Source organism: Diabrotica undecimpunctata, chromosome 1, assembly GCF_040954645.1.
Source record: "Diabrotica undecimpunctata isolate CICGRU chromosome 1, icDiaUnde3, whole genome shotgun sequence".
In the NCBI taxonomy this organism is placed as follows: Eukaryota; Metazoa; Arthropoda; class Insecta; order Coleoptera; family Chrysomelidae; genus Diabrotica; species Diabrotica undecimpunctata.
In genome coordinates, this window is record NC_092803.1 from 66,436,560 (window position 1) to 66,458,027 (window position 21,468).

At 30.5% G+C, this 21,468-nt stretch overlaps 1 protein-coding gene across 1 annotated transcript in view; it reads left to right on the plus strand.

Annotated features, from left to right (window-relative positions):
- Positions 1–202: 202 nt before the first annotated feature.
- Positions 203–21,468, plus strand: part of LOC140450311 (acyl-CoA Delta-9 desaturase) — a 67,324-nt gene continuing 46,058 nt past the window's right edge. Inside the window, exons 1-3 of the mRNA XM_072543868.1 lie at positions 203–464; positions 18,828–18,958; positions 20,120–20,325. Of these exons, the coding sequence (XP_072399969.1) occupies positions 296–464; positions 18,828–18,958; positions 20,120–20,325 (506 nt within the window). The 5' untranslated portion in view covers positions 203–295. The remainder of the gene's footprint in view (positions 465–18,827; positions 18,959–20,119; positions 20,326–21,468) is intronic.

The following is a 21,468-nucleotide window of genomic DNA, read 5'->3' on the forward strand; positions in this document are numbered from 1 at the left end:
TAGTGCTTTCTAATTACGGTTTTGTATATGTTTTAAATTACTGTCTTTGCTGACAATAACAGAGTAAGTAGTTGTTGTTAACAAAATACGTTTATGTGAGTGACCAACCTCTTTGAACTTATACAAGCGAGCTTCCTGCATTGCGTCCTTGATTTTGTCGAAATTTCCATTTAATTACCATTCAATTGCGTTGAAATTTTGAAAGCTTATAAACACTTTTTACGAATGCTCGATACAAGCTGCGTGGTTGGTATGAGCTGTTCAGTTCCCGAAAAGCGCCTTTAAGAATAAGACCATGTCGACTACCGTAACCCAAACCGTGGTGAAGGAGGAGGACGCTAAGCTGTCGAAAACCCGGGATGTGAACTGGATGAAGGTGTTGTTCCAGTTGCAGATCACCCTAATGTCCCTATGCGCGATTCATTTTATTTTGTATGATTTACAATGGAAGACGCTTTTCTTCAGTAAGTATATTTTAAAAGAATATACCGCCGCGAAATTTGTAAATACTTATTGTAATTTCGTAAAATTTTTAAAATATCACTAATGGTAATATAATAGTGGCATATCTAGGTTTCCTGTTTTATTTATTTAATCTGTTGTTTGTTCATTTTACATTTGAGGGCTCCTGGGCTAGTGTTTGAGAGCTATTCGTATTAATATACTCGGACGCAATATTTTTGTGCGACCATAGTAGAAAGTTCTTTATTATATATGTCTCTAGAAATTGTTTCCTCTGTCTTTTTCAAAGTCTCCATTCCTTGCTGATTTTAAAGTGTACCTAATTATTTATTTCATCTGAAATTTCAGTACCGTTAATGATATGTCTTAGACAGGCCTTGTGTATTCTCACCCTAATTTTTGTTGCCATTTATTCATTTCTCCATATCATCTTCACTTTCTCCACTCCTATTCTTGTATGGTATGATGTAATTGCTCTAACATCTACTTGTTTGGTTGACTTAGTGGTGTCCACAATTATTTTTTTGAATTTGTCCAAATTTATCAAATCTAAGTTTATCTTCTCCAATTGTGCAATTATATCACAAAGTTTATATTGACTTCTTATATCGTTGTTTGTTACTTTTTATTTTTAGTTTTGTTGATAATCGCATGTTTTTGCATTATTCGTCGAATCCTTTACCTATATAATTAGCCATTTCCTCCAAACATTTTCTTTTATTGTTTTTACTCTTAATAAAAGTATGATCTGGGCAAGATTTTGAAGGCACTTTAGTGTAAAGTTGCCTCCATCTATCTATCGTCCGTTCAAATTCAAATACCACCTTTAATCCAGACAAATTAAAATATTTTTTTACCATAAAAAATGAGATGAATAATTTTGAATTCGGTTCCGAATGAACTTGATGTTTTGTCCTTAAAAGCAGAAAAAAAGTTTAATTTCTATTGCTTATATTCCAGTCGTCAGAGAGTTGACCCCTTAAAATCATACGAACAAGCTGAATTTTTGCAGAGAATATTATTTTGAGACCTTTAAAAAGATGCAAAAAAGTTTAGCACTTTTACCACTGGGCTTCCTTCTAAAACGCCCCTCGCAGGAGGGTAAAAACGTAAAAAAATCGATTTACCAAGAATCTGTACACCGTGAAAAAAATTTCAAATAAAAATTGTAGCTGAGATAATTTTAAACAAAACCGTTTATAAGCATTTTTTGTGTAGAATAAACCGTTCTCTTAGAAACAACGCTTGAAGTGACCGTCGATTTTGCATGTGTCACGTGCGCGAAATCAATGTTCAATAAAATTTGTATCAACTTGACGGTAAAAATTCCATATCTTTTGATCCAAGTGTTCTATCGACAAAAATTAAGATCTGTTTTAAAGGTAAAGAATGCAGCTTTCGTATGCAGTTTTTGTATTTTGCCGAGAATAAATCGATTTTTTTTGCGGTTTTACTCCCTGCGAGGAAGATTTTAGGGGGAAGCCCGGGTGTAAAAGTGGTAAACTTTTTTGCATCTTTTGTGGGGTCCCAAAATTAATATTCCTGGCAAAATTAAGCTTGTTCGTAGGATTTTTTTGAGAGGTTCAGTGTAGTAATATTTATCGTCTAATAATTTTAATTGTACTAATATGCAACTGTTTACCTTAAGTACTAAAATTACTGATTTACAGTAAGTAATGCGATTGTTAAAATACCGTGCTTATCTTTAAAGGGACTGGACTTTGGCTGGGATGGACTGGACTGGACTGTGCATTTCTTCAATTTTCAGTTGCGTTGAAATTTTGTTTTTTTGAGGTGGTCGTTATAATTGTAGTATTTTTTTTGTTGTTTGTTTTTTGAAACTGTTTATCTGTGTATATAGAAAATATTTAGATCATGGGAAAAATTTAATTCAACAGTTTTTCGTCCATGGGAGCAAGAACACCCAAGTGATAGTAGTCGTAGACAAGATCTCGGGTTCGTTCAGAAAAATATTTCAATGAGATTTTTTTGCATAAGATACTCTAAAATAAGGTTCAAGATGTCGCCCAAGCGAAAAGTTTTTAAAATTTTTTTAAACAAGTTTTTTTTAACAAATTATAACAATAAATTTGTTAGTTTTTTTAAATCATTATGAACAGAAAAGGTCTGTTGTAAGTTTTCTCTAAAGTTGATCGTTTTCGAGTACGATAATTCAAATCAGTTAAAATGTGTGCCATAGATCTTGTTTCTATCGCTTATACACGCCACAGCCCGAGAGCTCGTCCTTTCATAAGCTCTTTATTTAACATTAAAAAACAATGAATTACAATGAAATAAGCCCAAAATACTTATTTGAAAATTATAGAACAAGGTTTGAACTTGAATTTAGATCCTTGGTGAATTCAAAAATAATATTTTTTACTCGTGTTTTGGAGTCTTGAAAATCGTAATTTTGAGTTTTCTTTTCTTTTTTTTATTTAGAAAAAAACATATAATCCACATCAACCACGCAGGGTTATTAGTGGAGTAACGTACACAAGAGTTCATTTTATTTACATTAAATATATGTATATAACCGTAAATGATTTAAATAATTTTTTACATGGTCAGTGTTTATGGTTAAAGTGGTTTTGATGTCATCTGAGATTCCATATTTCTTCTTGTTTCTTCGTGATACCGACAGTCAATCAGAATATACTTTACCGTCAATGGGAGAGAACAGTTTCTGCAGGTTGGAGAAGATTCTTTGTTGATTAAGAATTTATGGGTCAGTGCAGTGTGTCCAATTCTTAGTCGGTTAGTTATTACTTGGTCCCTTCTATTGGATGGATGATTCGAGATGATCTTCACAAGGGGATAAATCTCATATAGTTTGGTTCCTGAATCTTTCCAGTATTCTTGCCATATGTTCATACAGTGGTCTTTAATTAGATTTTTGAGATCGGAGTATGGGTAATTTCTTGATTTGGTTGTGTATTGTGAGTTTATTCGACTTGTGTTTTCTAGGTTGTCGTTTCTCATTTCCAGCTATTCCTACATGCGACGGTACCCAGATAAATGCTACTTCTTTTTGAGTTGATTGAATTATATTTAGCTCATTTTTTATAGCTTGAAATATTGGATTTGTAGGGTATATTTATTTTACACCTGATAGGGCATTTAATGAGTCAGAGATGATGACACATTTATTCTTACTACGCGTTTTGAAGAAAATTAAGGCTTCCAAAATTGCTGTGGTCTCGCCTGTGAGGATGCAGCAGTTTGAAGGTATGGATATAGTGTGAGTAGTGTATTTACACTAGTATGCAGCAGCGTGTCCGTCATGAGCTTTAGAGGCATCACTGAAAATTTGGAGATAATTAGGATAATGAGATATCACTTCGGAGTACAAGTGTTTAATGAAAATCATCCCTTGATTATCCCTCAATCAGTGATGATTCGTCAGTTTCGTCAGCTGAAGAAGGGTTAGGGTTTATTTTTTTGTCTAGTCGGGTGATATTATTTCTTAACCTAGAATTTTGTGTGTAACAATAAATAAAATTAAGGATCTGAATTAGTTCCTCTGGTTCATTGGAATAATCTTTAGAAATTAATTCAGGGTTATGAGAGTTTCAAAAATTTTCCATAAAATCACATATTTCATTGAAATTTAGTATAAATAGAGGTGATCTATTTTCAATTTTGTCTTTGATGGATTCTAGAGAGTGAATGACATCTTCGCGGGAGGTTTTGGAAGAGGTTTTGGGTTTCTTTTTTGGTTTATATGAGTCGGTTTTTGGGTTGTCTTCGTTAATTTCAGGAGATGATATGTTATGTCTTTTTATCTGTTTAGAATTGACTGCATTATTTAAGTTTATTGGTGTTTCTGGTGACGTAGTATTTTCAGTGTTATTTACAGCTGGTGCTGTTGTTTTGGAAGAAGCAGACGAAGTGTTTGGATTATCTTTAGACATGTTTTGGATGAGGTCGATTTCCTAGTATTTTCAGTGTTATTTACAGCTGGTGATGTTGTTTTGGAAGAGGAAGACGAAGTGTTTGGATTATCTTTAGATATGTTTTGGATGAGGTCGGTTTCCGTAGATTGATATATTTTATCATTAGGTTCATTAGGTTTAGATAATGACGATGTGGTTTGAGTTGTATCTGAGAGGGGATTGAAGGGGTATCATTAGGTTCATGAGGTTTAGATAATGATAATGTGGTTTGGGTTGAAGCTAAGAGGGTGGTTGAATTAGGTTGGTTTGAAATGAGAGCGCATTCTGATTCTTGATGACCAATGGTTTTACATTTGGAGCAATTGAATTCGTCTATGAAAAGAAATACCCGGTAGGAAGTATTATCATGAGTTATGGTAAAAGAGTCAGGAATAGACATATTTTTCAGGGGTGTAATGAATGATTGCCTTCTAAAGCTCAGAACATGACTGTACTCACTTTCAGACATACCTACTCGAAGAAAAGTAATTTTGGATACAGTGTGAATACCAAGTTTTTGTACTTCTTGTTCAATTATTTCGTTCGGGATTGTAGGACATGCATTAGATATTAGAAGTCTCTGGGCTGGAGAAATTAATCTTCTTACTTCGACTTGACATCCATTTATTTCGATATATTTATAAGAATGAAGAAGAGCATCAACAGTATTTTTTGAAGAGAGGTATATGCATATCCTATTGTTAGCAATTCTGGACGCAAAAAGTACATTAATTGGACCCACTAGTGATCCAACAGCTACAACGTAATCATGGATTTTTGTACCTTCAATGCTGGAAATGACTATTGCTTGTTGTTTTGTTGGATGTTTAAAATAATTTACGACATCTGAGTAACTGTGTTTAGTGGAGTTGTGAGTAGTATTATTGTTGTATGAAGTCATTTTATTAATTTTCTTGATCACAAGTTAAGCCGATCCTGTGGCCGGTCCAAAAAACTGGTCAAGACTCAACTGGAATTTTTGTTATCTCTTTACGTAGGTATTATTTAAAGATTATTTTGTTGTTGTTACAAAAATAATACGAAAAGAAGTGCTACTCATTTGAGATAATATTGTCAGCACTAACTAATGCACTTAAATTTGTAGTAGAGATATAAAATATTAAATTATGGTTTGTTTTTACCATTTAAAATGACCTGTATTTCAGGACAGCTGGTAACGTGGTAGATTTGATGGTTATCAGGGCCGAACTGCCGTTTTCTTTTCTTCTTAAATTGTTTATAACTCGATAACGATCAAGTTTACAGACAAATTACAAAAGAACTATTATGCTCAAAATGATCCAAGAAATTAAAAAAAAAAATGTCCGAATGCAAATAATCTATTGTTACAATTTGTTTAAAAAAATTGGTTCTAAAATAATTTTAACAACTTTTTTCCTGGGCGACCTTTTGAACCTTATTTTGAGGTAATATTCGATATAAAAACAACGACACTGAGATTGGAAATTTGCAAAATGATCCTGAAAATAGTTGTAAAGCCAGTATCATAAATAAGCGACCTTTCTAGCAGGAATTACGTATTCTACCATGCGCGAGATTATAAAGAGTGGTGTTAAAAAAGGAAAAAACAAGATCGGATGCTTAAAAAAATCTAAACATTCTAATATTGTGTTTGCTAAATGTATAAGAAATTTGGTTTACGAGTTATATGGAAAAAAATGTAATACAAATAATTGATATTATGTATACAACAAGCTTGTTGCGATGGGAAAAACTTGCCATAAAACTACTTTACGCAGACAGTTGAAAAAACTTTGATTGAAATACAAACTGGTTAATAAATGAATGGCTATTAAGAAAAGTAAGAGTATAGTAAGTACATTGCAGTTACATTATGTAGAAAAAATTCATCGAGACCAAAGCCGCACAATTTATCATTTAGACGAGACGTAGTATGACACGCATGTAAGATGTTCACTTCCCGTCATATAAAACTGGTACACTGGTAAACCTGTAATCAGACTGGACAAAATGGTTCGTGAATCAATTCGTTGTTGCCGTTACAGATAACGGAATTGCACTAAATCTAAAAAAAAAAAAATAACGTTCAAAAATGTATTATTGTAATTGTATTGTAATGTAGATAGGTATTATTTTTATCATTAACAACAAAAAACCGTATCTAATTAATTTAATAACCAGAGATAGGGTTGAGTTAACATCCAAAATGTTTAAAGGATCTTTAAACCTATGGTATTGGCACAGGGAATATTTGAATGCGTCTACTGTAATTTTATACTTCAATTGCCTACCGAACACTAACTGTATTTTGTGTTAATAAGTTTAGTAACAGGCAAACTACCAAGATTAATTGATTATTTAGTACAAGAACGATAAAAAATATTATACTTTATCCTACGTATTATAAACTATAAAATATCCGGGGGGAAAAAACGCTTTTCAAAACATGATAGTTACAATCCAATATCCGACTGAAATGTTTTATTATAATAATTTAAAGTTATGTCTAGATCGATTATCTATCATTATTTTTGAATTGAAATATTTTCATAAATTATAATAAGATACAAATCAATGTATGGGTACTTAATTGAGATGATGGAAAATTACAAAATTAATATGGGAATTTTTTAGGATGCATGTTTAAACAAATTTAATGTAATTGACTGATCGAGAATGCTCGATTATGTTTTAGTTTTTAGTACACTTAAAACTGGCGGTCTGTCGCACAGCCCTGCTTTTAGCTGGTTTCATATAATATTTTCGTTGAACTGGCAACGGTGCCCTAGAAATTAGAATGACACATGTGACATGTGACAAGATCAACGTACACAACTTAAAAAACACGATTTTTGGTTATAAGAGTTGTACCAGTTTTTTATGACGCGAACGGTACCTCCAAATAAAGGTTCTTGAATGATTATAGTGCACTGTGTATCTTCAAATGGTTGAGTGCCAAATGTGTTTAAGCTTTGCGAAAAAGAAAAAAAAGAAAAAATAGAATGGAGTGTAGATTATCATCAGAATATGAATTCTATTATTATATTCGAAGAGTGGTTTAAGAATACATAACTTTCTAATAGAATACTCAGTAGTGTGATAATTATGGACAATGCCAGCTATCACTCAAGACTCCTAAAAAAATTCCGAACAGCTCGCCTTCAAAACAGGAACTACAAGATTTCCTCTCAAATCATGATTTGCATTTGGAAAAGAACTATAATAAGAAACAATTACTTGAAGTGCTTCGTACTAAAACTTATCACAAACGATATATACTGGACAATGACTGGACACGATTGCAACAGAACATGACGTTTCAAAACATATTGTTTTGGCGTTACCACTTTATTTTTGAATGAAATGAATTCAGAAGACTATTATAATTAACTTTAAACAGTGGACAATTTAATATTGATCTGTTGGATAGTGAGAATGATAAGAGCTCGTTTGCAGAATTGATATTTTAGACAAGGTACGCTAATGTGATTACTGTTTCATTAAAAATTTTTAATTTTTGTTTAAAACAATATTATTTGTTTAAATGTAAAATAGTTTTTGCATTTTTATTTATGTGACGTCAATAGTCACAGAATAAATAATAATCATAATGCCCACTCTCAGATGCCGCCTTTGAAGTTTGTCAGCACGCGATCGCCATATTTTAAACAGAACTCGGATTGAGAAATTTGTGACAAGCTACGACAGAACTGTAAATTTTTTTATACATACTGGTCAAAATTTTCCACTTTTATTAAAGTTGTATGACACGAGTATGACTATTATCTACTTTAAAATTTATAAATCGTAATTTTAAAAATCAATTTAATATTAATATAAAATTTTTTTTATATTATATAATATATATATATATATATATATATATATATATATATATATATATATATATATATATATATATATATATATATTATATAATATATATATATATATATATATATATATATATATATATATATATATATACAACGCAAAAGTCTAAGGATATTTTAATAATTTGACAATACCAATGACAGAAATTTCATGACCATATAAATTTGCTTGTACTATAATTGTTGATACAGATACTCACTTCTTATCAAAAAAAAATTGTAAAACTAATAACAATACGTGTTTTAGAATGTTTTTTATAAGGGACAAAAAATCGGCATTTTTATGTTTTGTTTATTTTTAATTTTAGTCACTTTATACCATTCTTGCTTAATAGGTGAGTTAAAGGTATTGTCTTTTTACCATGAAACGACAACATTTAACGTTGGAAGAGATGAATAGAGCCGTGGGCCTCCTTCAAGCTGGTATGCGACAAACTCAAGTTGCTGACCAGCTGGGTGTCTCCCAAAGCGTCGTAAGTCGTTTGTGGCGTCGGTTTAGAGACACTAGGAGTCCAGCCGAGCAACATCTAGGACGTGGTCGCTCTACAACCGTCGCTCAAGACCGATATTTAATTTTAAATGCCAGAAGGCAGCCAACAATCACAGCACCTGAGCTGGTTAGTGAATTACAGCTTGCACATAATGTAACAATTAGTAGCAGTACTGTGAGGAATCGTCTCCATGAAGCCAATCCTCGTAGACGGCGACCACTGAGATGTCCACCTCTATCTAGAGGCAATCGCGCTGCAAGATTAACCTGGTGTCAAGAGTTTCAGAATTGGACTGACAATGACTGGGCCACAGTTTTGTTTAGTGACGAGTCTAGATATGGATTTCATCCAGATTCTCGTCGGACAAGAGTTTGGAGACGACCCGGATATGAAGAACGATTACTACATCTTCAAGAAGTGTATGCATACAGAGGTGGTACATTAATGGTATGGGGTGGAATGATGATTGATGGAAGAACTTACCTCATTTTCCCACGTGGCTTTCTCACAAGTTAGCAATATTTGGACACTATTCTTGAACCTGTTGTGCCCCCGTTTGCTGCTGCTGTTGTAGAAAATTTTTACTTTATGCATGATAACGCTCGACCACATGTTGCGCATATTGTAACAAACTGGTTGGATAACGAGGGTATTGATGTATTGCCGTGGCCAGCACAATTACCGGACTTCAATCCAATTGAGCATGTATGGGACATGCTCCAACGAAGAATTACTCCACATATGGGCAATATCTACAATGAGTTTCAATTAAAAGAGCTTCTGAGAGAACAATGGACACAACTACCTCAAGCAGACAGTAACAATGTAATTCGGAGCATGAACAGTAGATATAGAGCTGTGATAAACCAACGTGGTGGCCATACTATATATTAAGTTTATATTTCGTATTTTTGACATTTTATGGTGGTATGTGAAACATGGGTGATTTGCGATATATTTTTTTTTGCTCCAATTATCTGTGTTTTTTTCAATTTATAGTTTTTAACATATTAAACAACAATTTAAACTACAAATTTTGTATTACTTTTTTTAAGTTGATTACAGATAAACAAAATACGTCTATTTATAAAAATATCCCTAGACTTTTGCGTTGTGTATATATATATATATATATATATATACAATATAATATGAATTATGAATAATATATTTATATTATTTATATATAACACTAATCCCTCATATAAGATAAAATTTCATTGAACAACACTGGTTCCGGTTAAAACATGGCTGATTCCGTCTGCGCGAACGAGATGCGCGTACGTATCTCGACAAACAGAGTGGGCATTCTGATTGTTTTATTATTCTGTGTCATAGTTAAACGCTAATAGAAAATGCCATTTAAAAAATAAATAAATATAACGTTTTGTTTTTTTTTTCAAAATCAGATTTCTCTGCTCTTTGACTTTACAAATTTTACACATTGCTATTTATGCCGCCACTTTTTTCAACAGAAGGCGATAGAAATATGGAGGCAACTATACTTGATAATGGTAGAAGTTACCTAAATTCGCTTAAAACATTTGTATAGTCATAGTTTGTTTAGTCATTAGAAAATATATTTACATTATCATCAGCTACAAATAAATTAATATTGCACATTGGTGCTTGTTTTTGTAAGTACACATAACTTTATTTCTACCACCGGTTTCTATTGGTTATTTTTATGATTTATTGTATTTCTTTAAGTCGCCACTATATTATATCCTGATAAAATCGCTTATCATATAGTGTGATCTTCAAATATCTGTTTGTCTTGTTATTTGCTCTGTACCGTCTCTCACTTTGATCACTTCCCTAATATAGTGTTATATTTTTTCTTGTGACCTATACGATTTTGTTATCTTGTCAATATTAACTTTTATGAGTGTTCAGATTTGAGAAATGAAATGGAGTACCTATTATGCAAAATATGTATTCTCATATTAATATTAATCAAGTTTTAATTCATAAACATAACATAAATCATTCACAAATCTGTGGCAAAACGACTAGTTTCCATGCGAAACACACTATCGTCATCATCATCATATTAATATTCTATATATACACCGAGTGGTGAATGATCAAGCGAGCTATAGAAAACTAAATTTGAAATTCTAAATTGTTGAATTCCTCCTTCTCTAATTTTTTTTGAGACCTTCTCTCTATTCGGATTGCCGAATATAGGCGTCTCCTAATTCTCGTCATTCATCTCTGTTGTTTGTAAGCCGTTTCCACATCGGTCCTGCAGTTCTTTTAATATCGTCGCTCCAGCGCATTTGCGGTCTTCCTTGTGGTCTTTTGGCTTCATATGGCTGCCAATTCCCGATTTCTTTATTCCATCGGCCATCCTTAAGACGTTCATTATGTCCAGCCCATTTCCATTTCGCATGGAACAAAATTAAAAGATGCTGTTCGACAGTATCTTTTACTTTTGTTCTATAACGAATGTCTTCATTAGTTTTATGGTCTTTGAGTGAGATACTCAGCATTTGTCGTTTCATAGCTCTCTTTTTTTTGTTTTTCTGATCTTCTTCATATTTATTTTAGTGAATGTCCAGGTTTAAGCTCCATATGTAAGTACAGGTAGAAACACTTTGATTTGCAGTCTTTGAGGTATATTTTGATTTTTAAGTACGTATAAGATGGTATAAGAGTCTTCCGAATGCTGCCCATCCCATTTTTACACGTCTACTTATTTCGGTAGTCTGATTTTCTTTGCTAACCTTGACATTTTGATCCAGACATGTATATTCATCTACGTGTTCTATCTCTGTCCCTTGGATGTTTGTCATAGGTTTGTCATCTTTGTTTGACATTAGTTTAGTTTTGCTGAAATTCATTTTCAGTCCTTTCTTTAGGGATTCTGTGTGTAGCTTCTCAATCATCATATTCAGTGCATCAAGTATCTTCCGCTAATAGGGATTCCCTTATTTTCTCAGTCTATTGACTTAAGATATCTTCTAGGGCAGCTGTAACAAATTTTGGAGATATTGTATTTCCTTGTCTTACGTCTCGGTTGATTTTTACTGGTCTTGTTTCGATTCCATTACCCAACGTCACTGTCATTTCAGCTTGTTCGTAAATATTATGTATTAATATTCTGTACCTGTAGGCGATCCGGCTGTTGACTAATGCTTCTTCTATTGCCCACAGTTCTACGCTATCAAAAGCTTTTTCATAATCTATAAAAGCCAGACATAATGGGAGATTGTATTCGTTAGTCTTTTCTATTAGGATTTTTAAAGTATATAGATAGTCACAGGTGCTGTACCCTTTTATAAATCCGGCTTGTTCTACTGGTTGATATCCGTCAAATTTAATTGTTAATCTGTTTGTAATAATCTTTGTAAAGGTTTTGTAAAATTGTGAAAGAAGTGAAATTAGTCGATAATTTTTCAGGTCTGTGGTCTCTCCCTTTTTGTGTATTAGTATTGTTTTAGCAGTATTCCATTGTTCGGGTATGTTGTCTTCAAATAGACATTTATTAAATAGTATTTTTAGATATGTGATGGCTTCTTCTCTGCCTTCCTTTAGCATTTCTGCTAGGATTCCATCGCTTCCAGGAGCTTTATTCCCTGTTATTTCTTTTACTGCTCTTTCTATTTCTTCATGGCTTATTTCGGACATCACTTTCTGAGTTGACATTTGTTATCTGCCTTTTTAAGTTTTGCTTTGAGGAGTTAGGGGGATCGTTTCTGGAACGAGACAGATCGGCGTAGAACTTTTCAATTGAGTTTGCTATATCAGATTTACTTTTTTCTAGTTGTCCTTGTTCATTTTTAATGGTTATTATGTTTTTCTTCCTAGTTTCGCTTTGGTGCATATGAGACTTTGGTTTTTCTCTATGACTTGTTCTATACGGTCTTTTTGATGTTTTTTAATGTCCTCTTTTTTCCGTTTTCTTATTACTCGATTAAGTTCCTTAAATTCTGCAGTGTCTCTTTTGTTTTGTCTCAGAAGATATTTTCTTTGCTTCAGCATGTTTTGTGATTATTTTTAATTTTCATTTTTTGTTAGCGGTTGTCACTTCTGAGCCTGCATTTAATAGTTCTTTTGTTATGACTTCATTGATTTCATTAAAGCTAAGTTTATCTAGATTTAATAATTTCGCGGATTTTAACTTGCTTTTATATTGTTCTGTATTAGATTTTAGTTTATGTGTGTCTATATTCCAAGTTTTTCTAAATTTATTTCTATTTTTATTATGTTTTATCTCTATTATTTTACATTTAAAGTCATAAGAAATTATTTGTCTCCTTCTTATTTTTCTAATTTTTACTTTTTTAAACAAATCTACTTGTTCATTAGCGGATTAATACCCCTATGAAAGGTTGTCACTCTTTCTTTGCGCGGTCGTCCGATACTTCCTCGGTCGTCTCCTCCATTCTGCTTATGCGGTTATTCCATTCTTTTTTCTATTTTGTGTCCATTCATTTATACACTGTACTCATTTTCTTCTAATGTCTTCACTTCTCTTTCGATCTCACAGCGTATTTCCTGTAATTCTTCTCATTACTCTCATCTCTGCCGTTTTCAGCATTCTCTGTGTTTCGGCAGTATCGTGTCATTATTGGTCTTACACGGGCTTCATTAAATCTTGATTTCATCTCAGTGTTAATGTGTCTGTTTGGCCATATAGTGGTAAGGCACCCTTCCAGTCTATTTGCTAATTGTACTTGATCTCTTACTTCTTTGTCCAGGTCATCATAGCTGGACAGTCTAATTCCAAGATATGTTATTTCCACTTGTTCAATACTGATGCCATCATTTTCTATTTTACATCTGGTTGGTTCTTTGCTGATTACTATTGTTTTAGTTTTGTGAGATGTGATTGGCATACTAAATTCTTTTGCTCTTATGTTCTTATGAAATCTGTATTAAAAACAAAATGTTGCAAAAATGTAAAACATTTTTCAGGCCACCCCTAAAAGTCGGGCCACACATAGTGCAAGAATGTGAAGTGCTCCGTTTGATCATATTGATGTAAGATGTTTGACAATATTTAAATTGTCAATATTTTTATTTTATGATGAAATAATTCTAAACAATTAATTTTACTAAATACTACTACTAAACAATAAATATTACTTTGTAAACAATAAATTGTATTATTTGCAAAGCAATAAAGTTATTGAATTATACTCAGTGGACGAACAATAGCAATAATGTTGTACTCAGGCAATAGTGCGAGCACTTAATCTTTATTTAATGTAAGATATTTTAATACATTCCGATTTAATATCAGGTTACACGCCAATTCAATATACTTTTACTATGATCCTTTTACTATATTCCTAAAAATAATTTTTGATAATTTCTAAAGATAAAACTAAACAATCTGCCATTTTGTACTAAACAGTATCCCAATCGATTGTAAAATTCTCGTCTGACATTAGCCAGAACGCGTGGCGTTATTTTTGCACACTTTTTAATAATTCATATTTTTAATGCTTCAATATCCGTAAATTTTTGGTCAAAATAGATTTTTGATTTTAGATGCTCCCAGATAAAATAATTGTTTGGAGTCCATCTCAGAGGCCACCTAATGTTACAGTTAGGTAAAATCAAACAAATATTAAAGATCTTTTTAAGCAATTCCTTAACCTTCCCGTTATAGTGCACAGGGCATTTGAAACCAAATTTTTTCTTCATCTGGAGCTACTTCTGCAATTCCCGGTACATAGTCCCAGACATTTATTTTTCGAAGATGTTGGGTATGGCTTACAATAATATCCTTAGCCTTTCATGTCGACCAAATCCTATAATTTTGAACATTTAGTTCATTATTTAATGTAAATGTACATTCATCATGAAACAAAATGTTTTTTAAAAATTTTCTGTCAGCCCTCTCTAAAATTTCATAACAAAAGTCTGCTTGTCTCTCAGTATCTCCTTCTCTTAGTTCTTGATGACATTGAAATTAATATGAATGAGATTTGTTCCTTTACAAAATTTTTAAGGCCGTGGAATTATAAATATTAATCTGGTCTATAATGATCTGAGAACTGATTCTAGGATTCTCTATAACTGCTGTTAATACATTTATTTCATTTTGATTTATTTCTTGCGAACTCAGCAATATTGTTTGTACAGTTATAATCAGAAATCACGGGTCCACAATTTTCAAAATTTTGGAATTGGTCTATTGGGATGTCTTACGCTAAATAAAGAACTTACACTTCGCGCACTATTGGCTGAATAAAACATTTTTATTATTGGAATTTTTTCCTCAACTGAGTAAATTTTTTAATTACCTTTATTGTTTTTTAAATAATAAATCACAAATTAAAAATCTTGACAATTCAAATATTGACAAATACCAGAAACATCAATATGACCAAACCCAACATTTAACATTTGTTTTCGATACAGATTTAAGTCCTCTACAAATAGTTTCCCATGACTTTTGGTGTATACTAATTAGGGAAGCAGGAATTCAACAATTTAGAATTTCCTGTTGAGTTTCCTATAGCCAGTCACATCATTAACGATTCACCATCCTATATATACATATATATATAAATACATATATATATATATATATATATATATATATATATATATATATATATATATATATATATATATACATACATACATATATAAATACGTTGGAATTATCGGATAAAATGGTCTCTAATAAAAATCTTTTTTCTAAAATACTCAATATTTCGCTATGTATTTGATAGCTTCATCAGGAGCAAACTGTAAAACAATTTGAAGATTACAAAAAATGGCGTACAAATACATTTAAAAACACTCTATGTCTATGTCTATATATATATATATATATATATATATATATATATATATATATAGATATATATATATATATATATATATATATAGATATATATATATATATATATATATATATATATATATATATTTACAGTATAGATAGTATGTATATTTATCTAGATATGTCTATATATATATATATATATATATATATATATATATATATATATATATATATATATATATATATAGAAAAGAAAAGAAAAGAAAAAAAAAAAAAAAAAAAAGGAAAGGAAAAGAAAAGGAATTTAATCTTTGCAGATTAGTTAAATAGTAAACTCTTAAATATTGGGGAAATCTGCAAGAAATACTCTAATGTGTATCAATTGTTTCGCCGAACGTTTTCGCCAAAGAGAATTAATTTGGCTTCTTCAGGGCTGAAAGAGAATAAATTATAATTAGCTACCATATATTATCTATTAAAACATTATTGATCTTACCGTAACTTAGAATTGTAGAGTTAGAATATCGCATTGTTCGCGACTAACAATGCTGATCCTGATGTCTTAAGTGGGAACCCAGTCTCGGATACTCCTATAAACAAATATTTTTTCATTACCATATTTCAGAGATATCACTCCGGGGTTAACAAGGATTCTGAAAAGTGTTGAAAATAGCTTTGGCAATAATAATAACAACATTAAACTTAATGTAGCTTGTAGATCAGCCCTAACAATTAATAATCTTTATTCTAAGATAAAAGATAAGACTCCCATAGATAGGCTTAGTAATATTGTCTACAACATTCCATGTCTCTCTTGCAACAATTCCTACATCGGTCAAACATCTCAATTATTGAAATCACGTATTACACTACACAAAAGTGATTCTCGACTTCACCCTGACCGTTGTGCATTAGCCAAACATGTCCATTCCACTGGTCATCTCATGGACTATACTAACACCACAATTCTCCACCGTGAGAACAATAAATCTAAAAGAGAGTTCATTGAAATGTCTTATATTTTCCTTAACGATTTCTCCATTAATGTTAAGAGTGACATCAAGAATCTAAGCGATATATACCACCTGTTACTTAAATCAGATACCAAGAACAATACTATATCACAGATTACTAACTTGACTGATATATCCATTAACAACTAACATACCTTTATAATTAATTTTCAATTAATCAATAAGATTCAATAATACATGAACAATATAATATAATTAAATAAAGAAAATGAAAATAATATTTCCCTTTACTGGGATTTAAATTCATTCGTTTTTTACCAATGAACCTTAACGACATAAAGATTCATACGAACTAATAATGAAGTTGTCAGCGCTTGCGTTCTGGCTTAAACAGAACCTCACTTTTAACTATCTAAAAATCAAAAATTTAGTTATTGCTGACAATTCAAAGAATTACCTCCTTTTAAATGTAGTTGCATTGGGTTTTTCGATTAACCTTGGGTAAGCCTTTACGTGTCAAGTTCGAAGCTACCATACATTTCAATCCTTATAAAAAACTTTTTTTGCACATAGTAACAAAAAAACACCACTATGTTACTAGCAAAGTTTTTTAATATTCTAACTCTACAATTCTAAGTTACGGTAAGATCAATAATGTTTTAATAGATAATATATGGTAGCTAATTATAATTTATTCTCTTTCAGCCCTGAAGAAGCCAAATTAATTCTCTTTGGCGAAAACGTTCGGCGAAACAATTGATACACATTAGAGTATTTCTTGCAGATTTCCCCAATATTTAAGAGTTTACTATATATATATATATATATATATATATATATATATATATATATATATATATATATATATATTGTTATGATGTATTGTTTGTTTGAATGATGAGCAATGAGTATTTTTAATAATATAATATATAGGGTTTTTATCGCGGTTCTCAAAGAATTAGTTTGTAAGTACTTTTTTAAATTATCTTTATTATATCTATTATGAAACACACATATATGTCTAACCTAGCCAATGTAAATTTAAAATAAACTATCTTTAAATTGAAATTCTTATGAAACTAATTAAATTCTATAGACAATGTAAAATTTAAACAAACTATCTACAAAATTAAAATTGTTATGACACTAACTAAATTATATTAACAAAATTTTGTACCTTTCTGTCACTGAAAGCCTAAATGAACTGTTTTCCACTATATAGATTATAATCACCACTCAAATGTCTTCTTCTCAGCTTCGGTTATCCTTGTTTTTGTGAAATTACTTTTTCCAATTATTAGCTTCCACCAATTTAAGATATTTTTCTTCACCAGTATTTATCAACCACCAAGCAAACCAGCAAAGAGCATTTATTTTTATTCTTCTTTTCAATATACCAATATCCAATCACCAAATATATTATTTAATTTTAATATTCAATTAATACTTCTTCCATTATCCAATTATCATGTATACATAACATAATTTTTAATCTTCAATATTATTTTCTTTATACTGTTTCTTAATATTGATTTAACTCACTATATTGAACAATTGTAACTGATTGATTGCCTCTAACTAATTTTCATACTAAAAAACTCATAACTGATTGACTAACTGAATGAACTTTCTTACTAAACTTTCTGACTTTCTTACTAAAACTTTCTGACTGACTGACTGACTTTCTGAATCCAAATCACCGGGTATTTATATCTTTTTGGATGTTCCAGAACCATCTGGTAAGAAATCATGTTCCATTTGTTCTATTAAATACATGTCTGAATTTTCTGGAACAAACCATTTCGCAAACAAGGCCATCTCCGGTGATCTAGAGAATTCCATACTTTTCTATTAATAATTTTGTTGACATTTAGGCTTTTCAGATCAGAATAAACATTTAAATCAGTAAATATATATAAATTAAACATTTTAATTTTAAACTAACATTATTATTATAACCCCACTTTATATTCCTAATTATTTAAAATGTCACTTGGAGAGTATGTATATCTGGTTGCCTAGTCACATGGCTCACTTAAATATATTTTACAACATTATAATTATATAAAAAAAATACTTTTTATATGCTAATTTCTTAAAAATGCCCTCACATAAATAATTTTTATAAAATTCTCTAGTATATAACTTATTAAAATAACCAAATACTTTTCATATCTAATATTATGTAGTATATAATTTATAAATTATTTTCTTTAAACACTAATCATATCAATATATATATATATATATATATATATATATATATATATATATATATATATATATATATATATATATCTAGATAAATATACATACTGTATTTATAATCTATTTTTCAGTGCTAGCTTTAGTGCTACTAGGACAACTGGGTGTTACAGCTGGGGCACATAGGCTATGGGCACATAATACTTACAGCGCTGATGGTATTCTCAGAGGTTTTCTTATATTTTGTCAAACCCTTTCTGGAACTGTAAGTATTTCAACTTTCTACTTATTTAGTCATCTTAAATCTTGTTTTTTTTTTGGTTGTTGTGTATTTGTTCATAAATTATGGAGCATTTAATCTAATTACATGTTAACCCCTTCACTAAGAATCCGACAGATTAAATCATTTCGTTGTCTGTATGTGCGATAACTCTTGAAGGAATAGTCTTAAAGTCTTAAAACTTGGTGCACATGTTTCTTTTTGTCCAAATAAAAATATAAATTATACAGTATACATAAAGAATATACCTAGGTGAAAGAAAAAGAGAAACAAATCAAAGCTAGAAAATTTCAGAACAAATACTTTATTAAACACAACACTAAAATTAACACTCAAAGTAATAAAAATAAATTAAATGAAATTGTAACACTAGCAGAAGAACAACAAAGTTTTAGGTGACGGAAAGCTCGATACAGATATGGAAGATCAAGTAAATAGAGCAAACAGAGCCGCAGGTTACCTGAATTAAACAATATGTAGAAATAAAAATATCTTAAGAAATCAGGCAGAATTTATAAAACAGTCATCAGACCATTGGCATACCTGGCAGAAACAAGACCTGACACAGAGAGGACAAAAAGGATGTTCGAAATATAAGAAATAAAACACTTCGGAAAAATTAGTAGTAAAACCTATATGACAGAGCTAGAAGTACAGATATATGACGTAGATGCAAGATGGAGAACATCAAGGACTAATGTCCTTGAGACTTGAGACAAACCCTTCCCTCTCCTCCACAACTTATTCAGTTAAAGACTATAAAATATAAATGCGTGCCAAAAAGAGATCACTTGAGAAAGGCACTCTGCTGAAACCGTTGTAATGGTTATAAATTATACTAAATTTTCTTGAAATTTTAAAAACAACAGTTTTCAGTGTTTTATTGTTAGATAAAATGAATTTCCATTAAGAAACGGTCGAATCCATCATTTAATTTTTGTTGTTTTTTTTTAACCTTTAAACATTTTTATTCTAATAACAATTTTAATTTTGTTTAGGATTTCCTTTTGGTATTTTCTTTTCCCAATTTTACGAATTTTCTATCCAATTTTCTTTTCCTGCCTTTTAGAAAATTTACCATTATTTAACTTATTTATTTCTAAAATTTGTATATGGGATTAAGTATATTTAAATTGACCATTTAAGGGTTCCGTATACGAATGGGTTCAATGGCACAGGCTTCACCACAAATATTTTCAAACTGATTTGGACCCATATAATCCCTCGAGAGGGTGGTTCTACGCACATATTCAGAGCACAACTCTGCACTTAAGTCAAGCGCAAGAGGCAGAACTAAAAAAGATTGATATGAGTGATCTCGAAAATGATAAACTAGTAATGTGGCAAAAGAAGTAAGTATTTAATTGACATACATTTTAAGTATTCATAGTGTAATAGAAAAATAGGTTTGTCAAAAAATATAAATTTCACTCAAGAGTAAAGTACCTTTATATTTCACAATATCGAAAATAATTGTCATTATGAAAAGTTGTTTGGAATTAAAACTATGTTTTAATATGCAATTACATCCTACTAATTGAAAAAAAAAATGTTTGTAAATTTTTCTTATTACCGATACCCAACATAATTTTTGTTTATTACAACTACGAGTATGATAATTGTTTTATTATTAATTTTACGAAAAAAGTTATTCTTCATAAAAAGTTCTGCATGGTCTATAACCTAAGATGCAATTATCAGATAATACATTTATTTATTCTCATACGAGGTACGTCAAAAACCATGAATCTTGAAAATAAAAAAAAATTCAATTGGAAGAATGTAGTTACATATCAAAATATAGTTTTTAATTCTGAACAACTTTTCATAATAACAATTTTTAATATTGTGAAAAATAAAGGTACTTTACTCCTGAGTTAAATTAATATTTTTTGACATACTTCATACTTCGTATAAAATTGATAGAATGTGATATCTGATGCATCTTAGGTTTTAGACCGTGCAGAGATTTTTACGAGAAACAAAATATTTTTTCGTTTAATTAATGATTAAAGAATTGTCATATTTATAATAAATAAAAATGTAAGATGTTTGGTATTGGTAATTTGAGAAAAATTTGCATTTTTTTTTAATTAGAAGGACATAATGGCACGTTAATTTTTAATTCCAAACAACTTTTCATCATAATAATTTTCGATATTGTGAAATATGAGAGTACTTTACTCTTGAATGAAATTCTTATTTTTTGACAAACCTTTGGCAGACTTTAACAGAGAATTTAAAAATTCTGTTGGATAATTTATAGCTTTGTCTTCATTAACAATACTGTCAATTTATTTAAAAGATATCAGATCACCTGGTAACCGCTTTTAAACCTGGAAGTTAATTTAGTCAATATCAATATTATTTTCCACCAAAATGGCGCGTTCATTGAGCCAATTTTGATTCAAGTAATTATTCAGTATAGCCGGGAAGACACTACAATTATGTTTGGTCTTAACAAAAGTGCAGAAAATCTCTGGAAGTTTGATGCA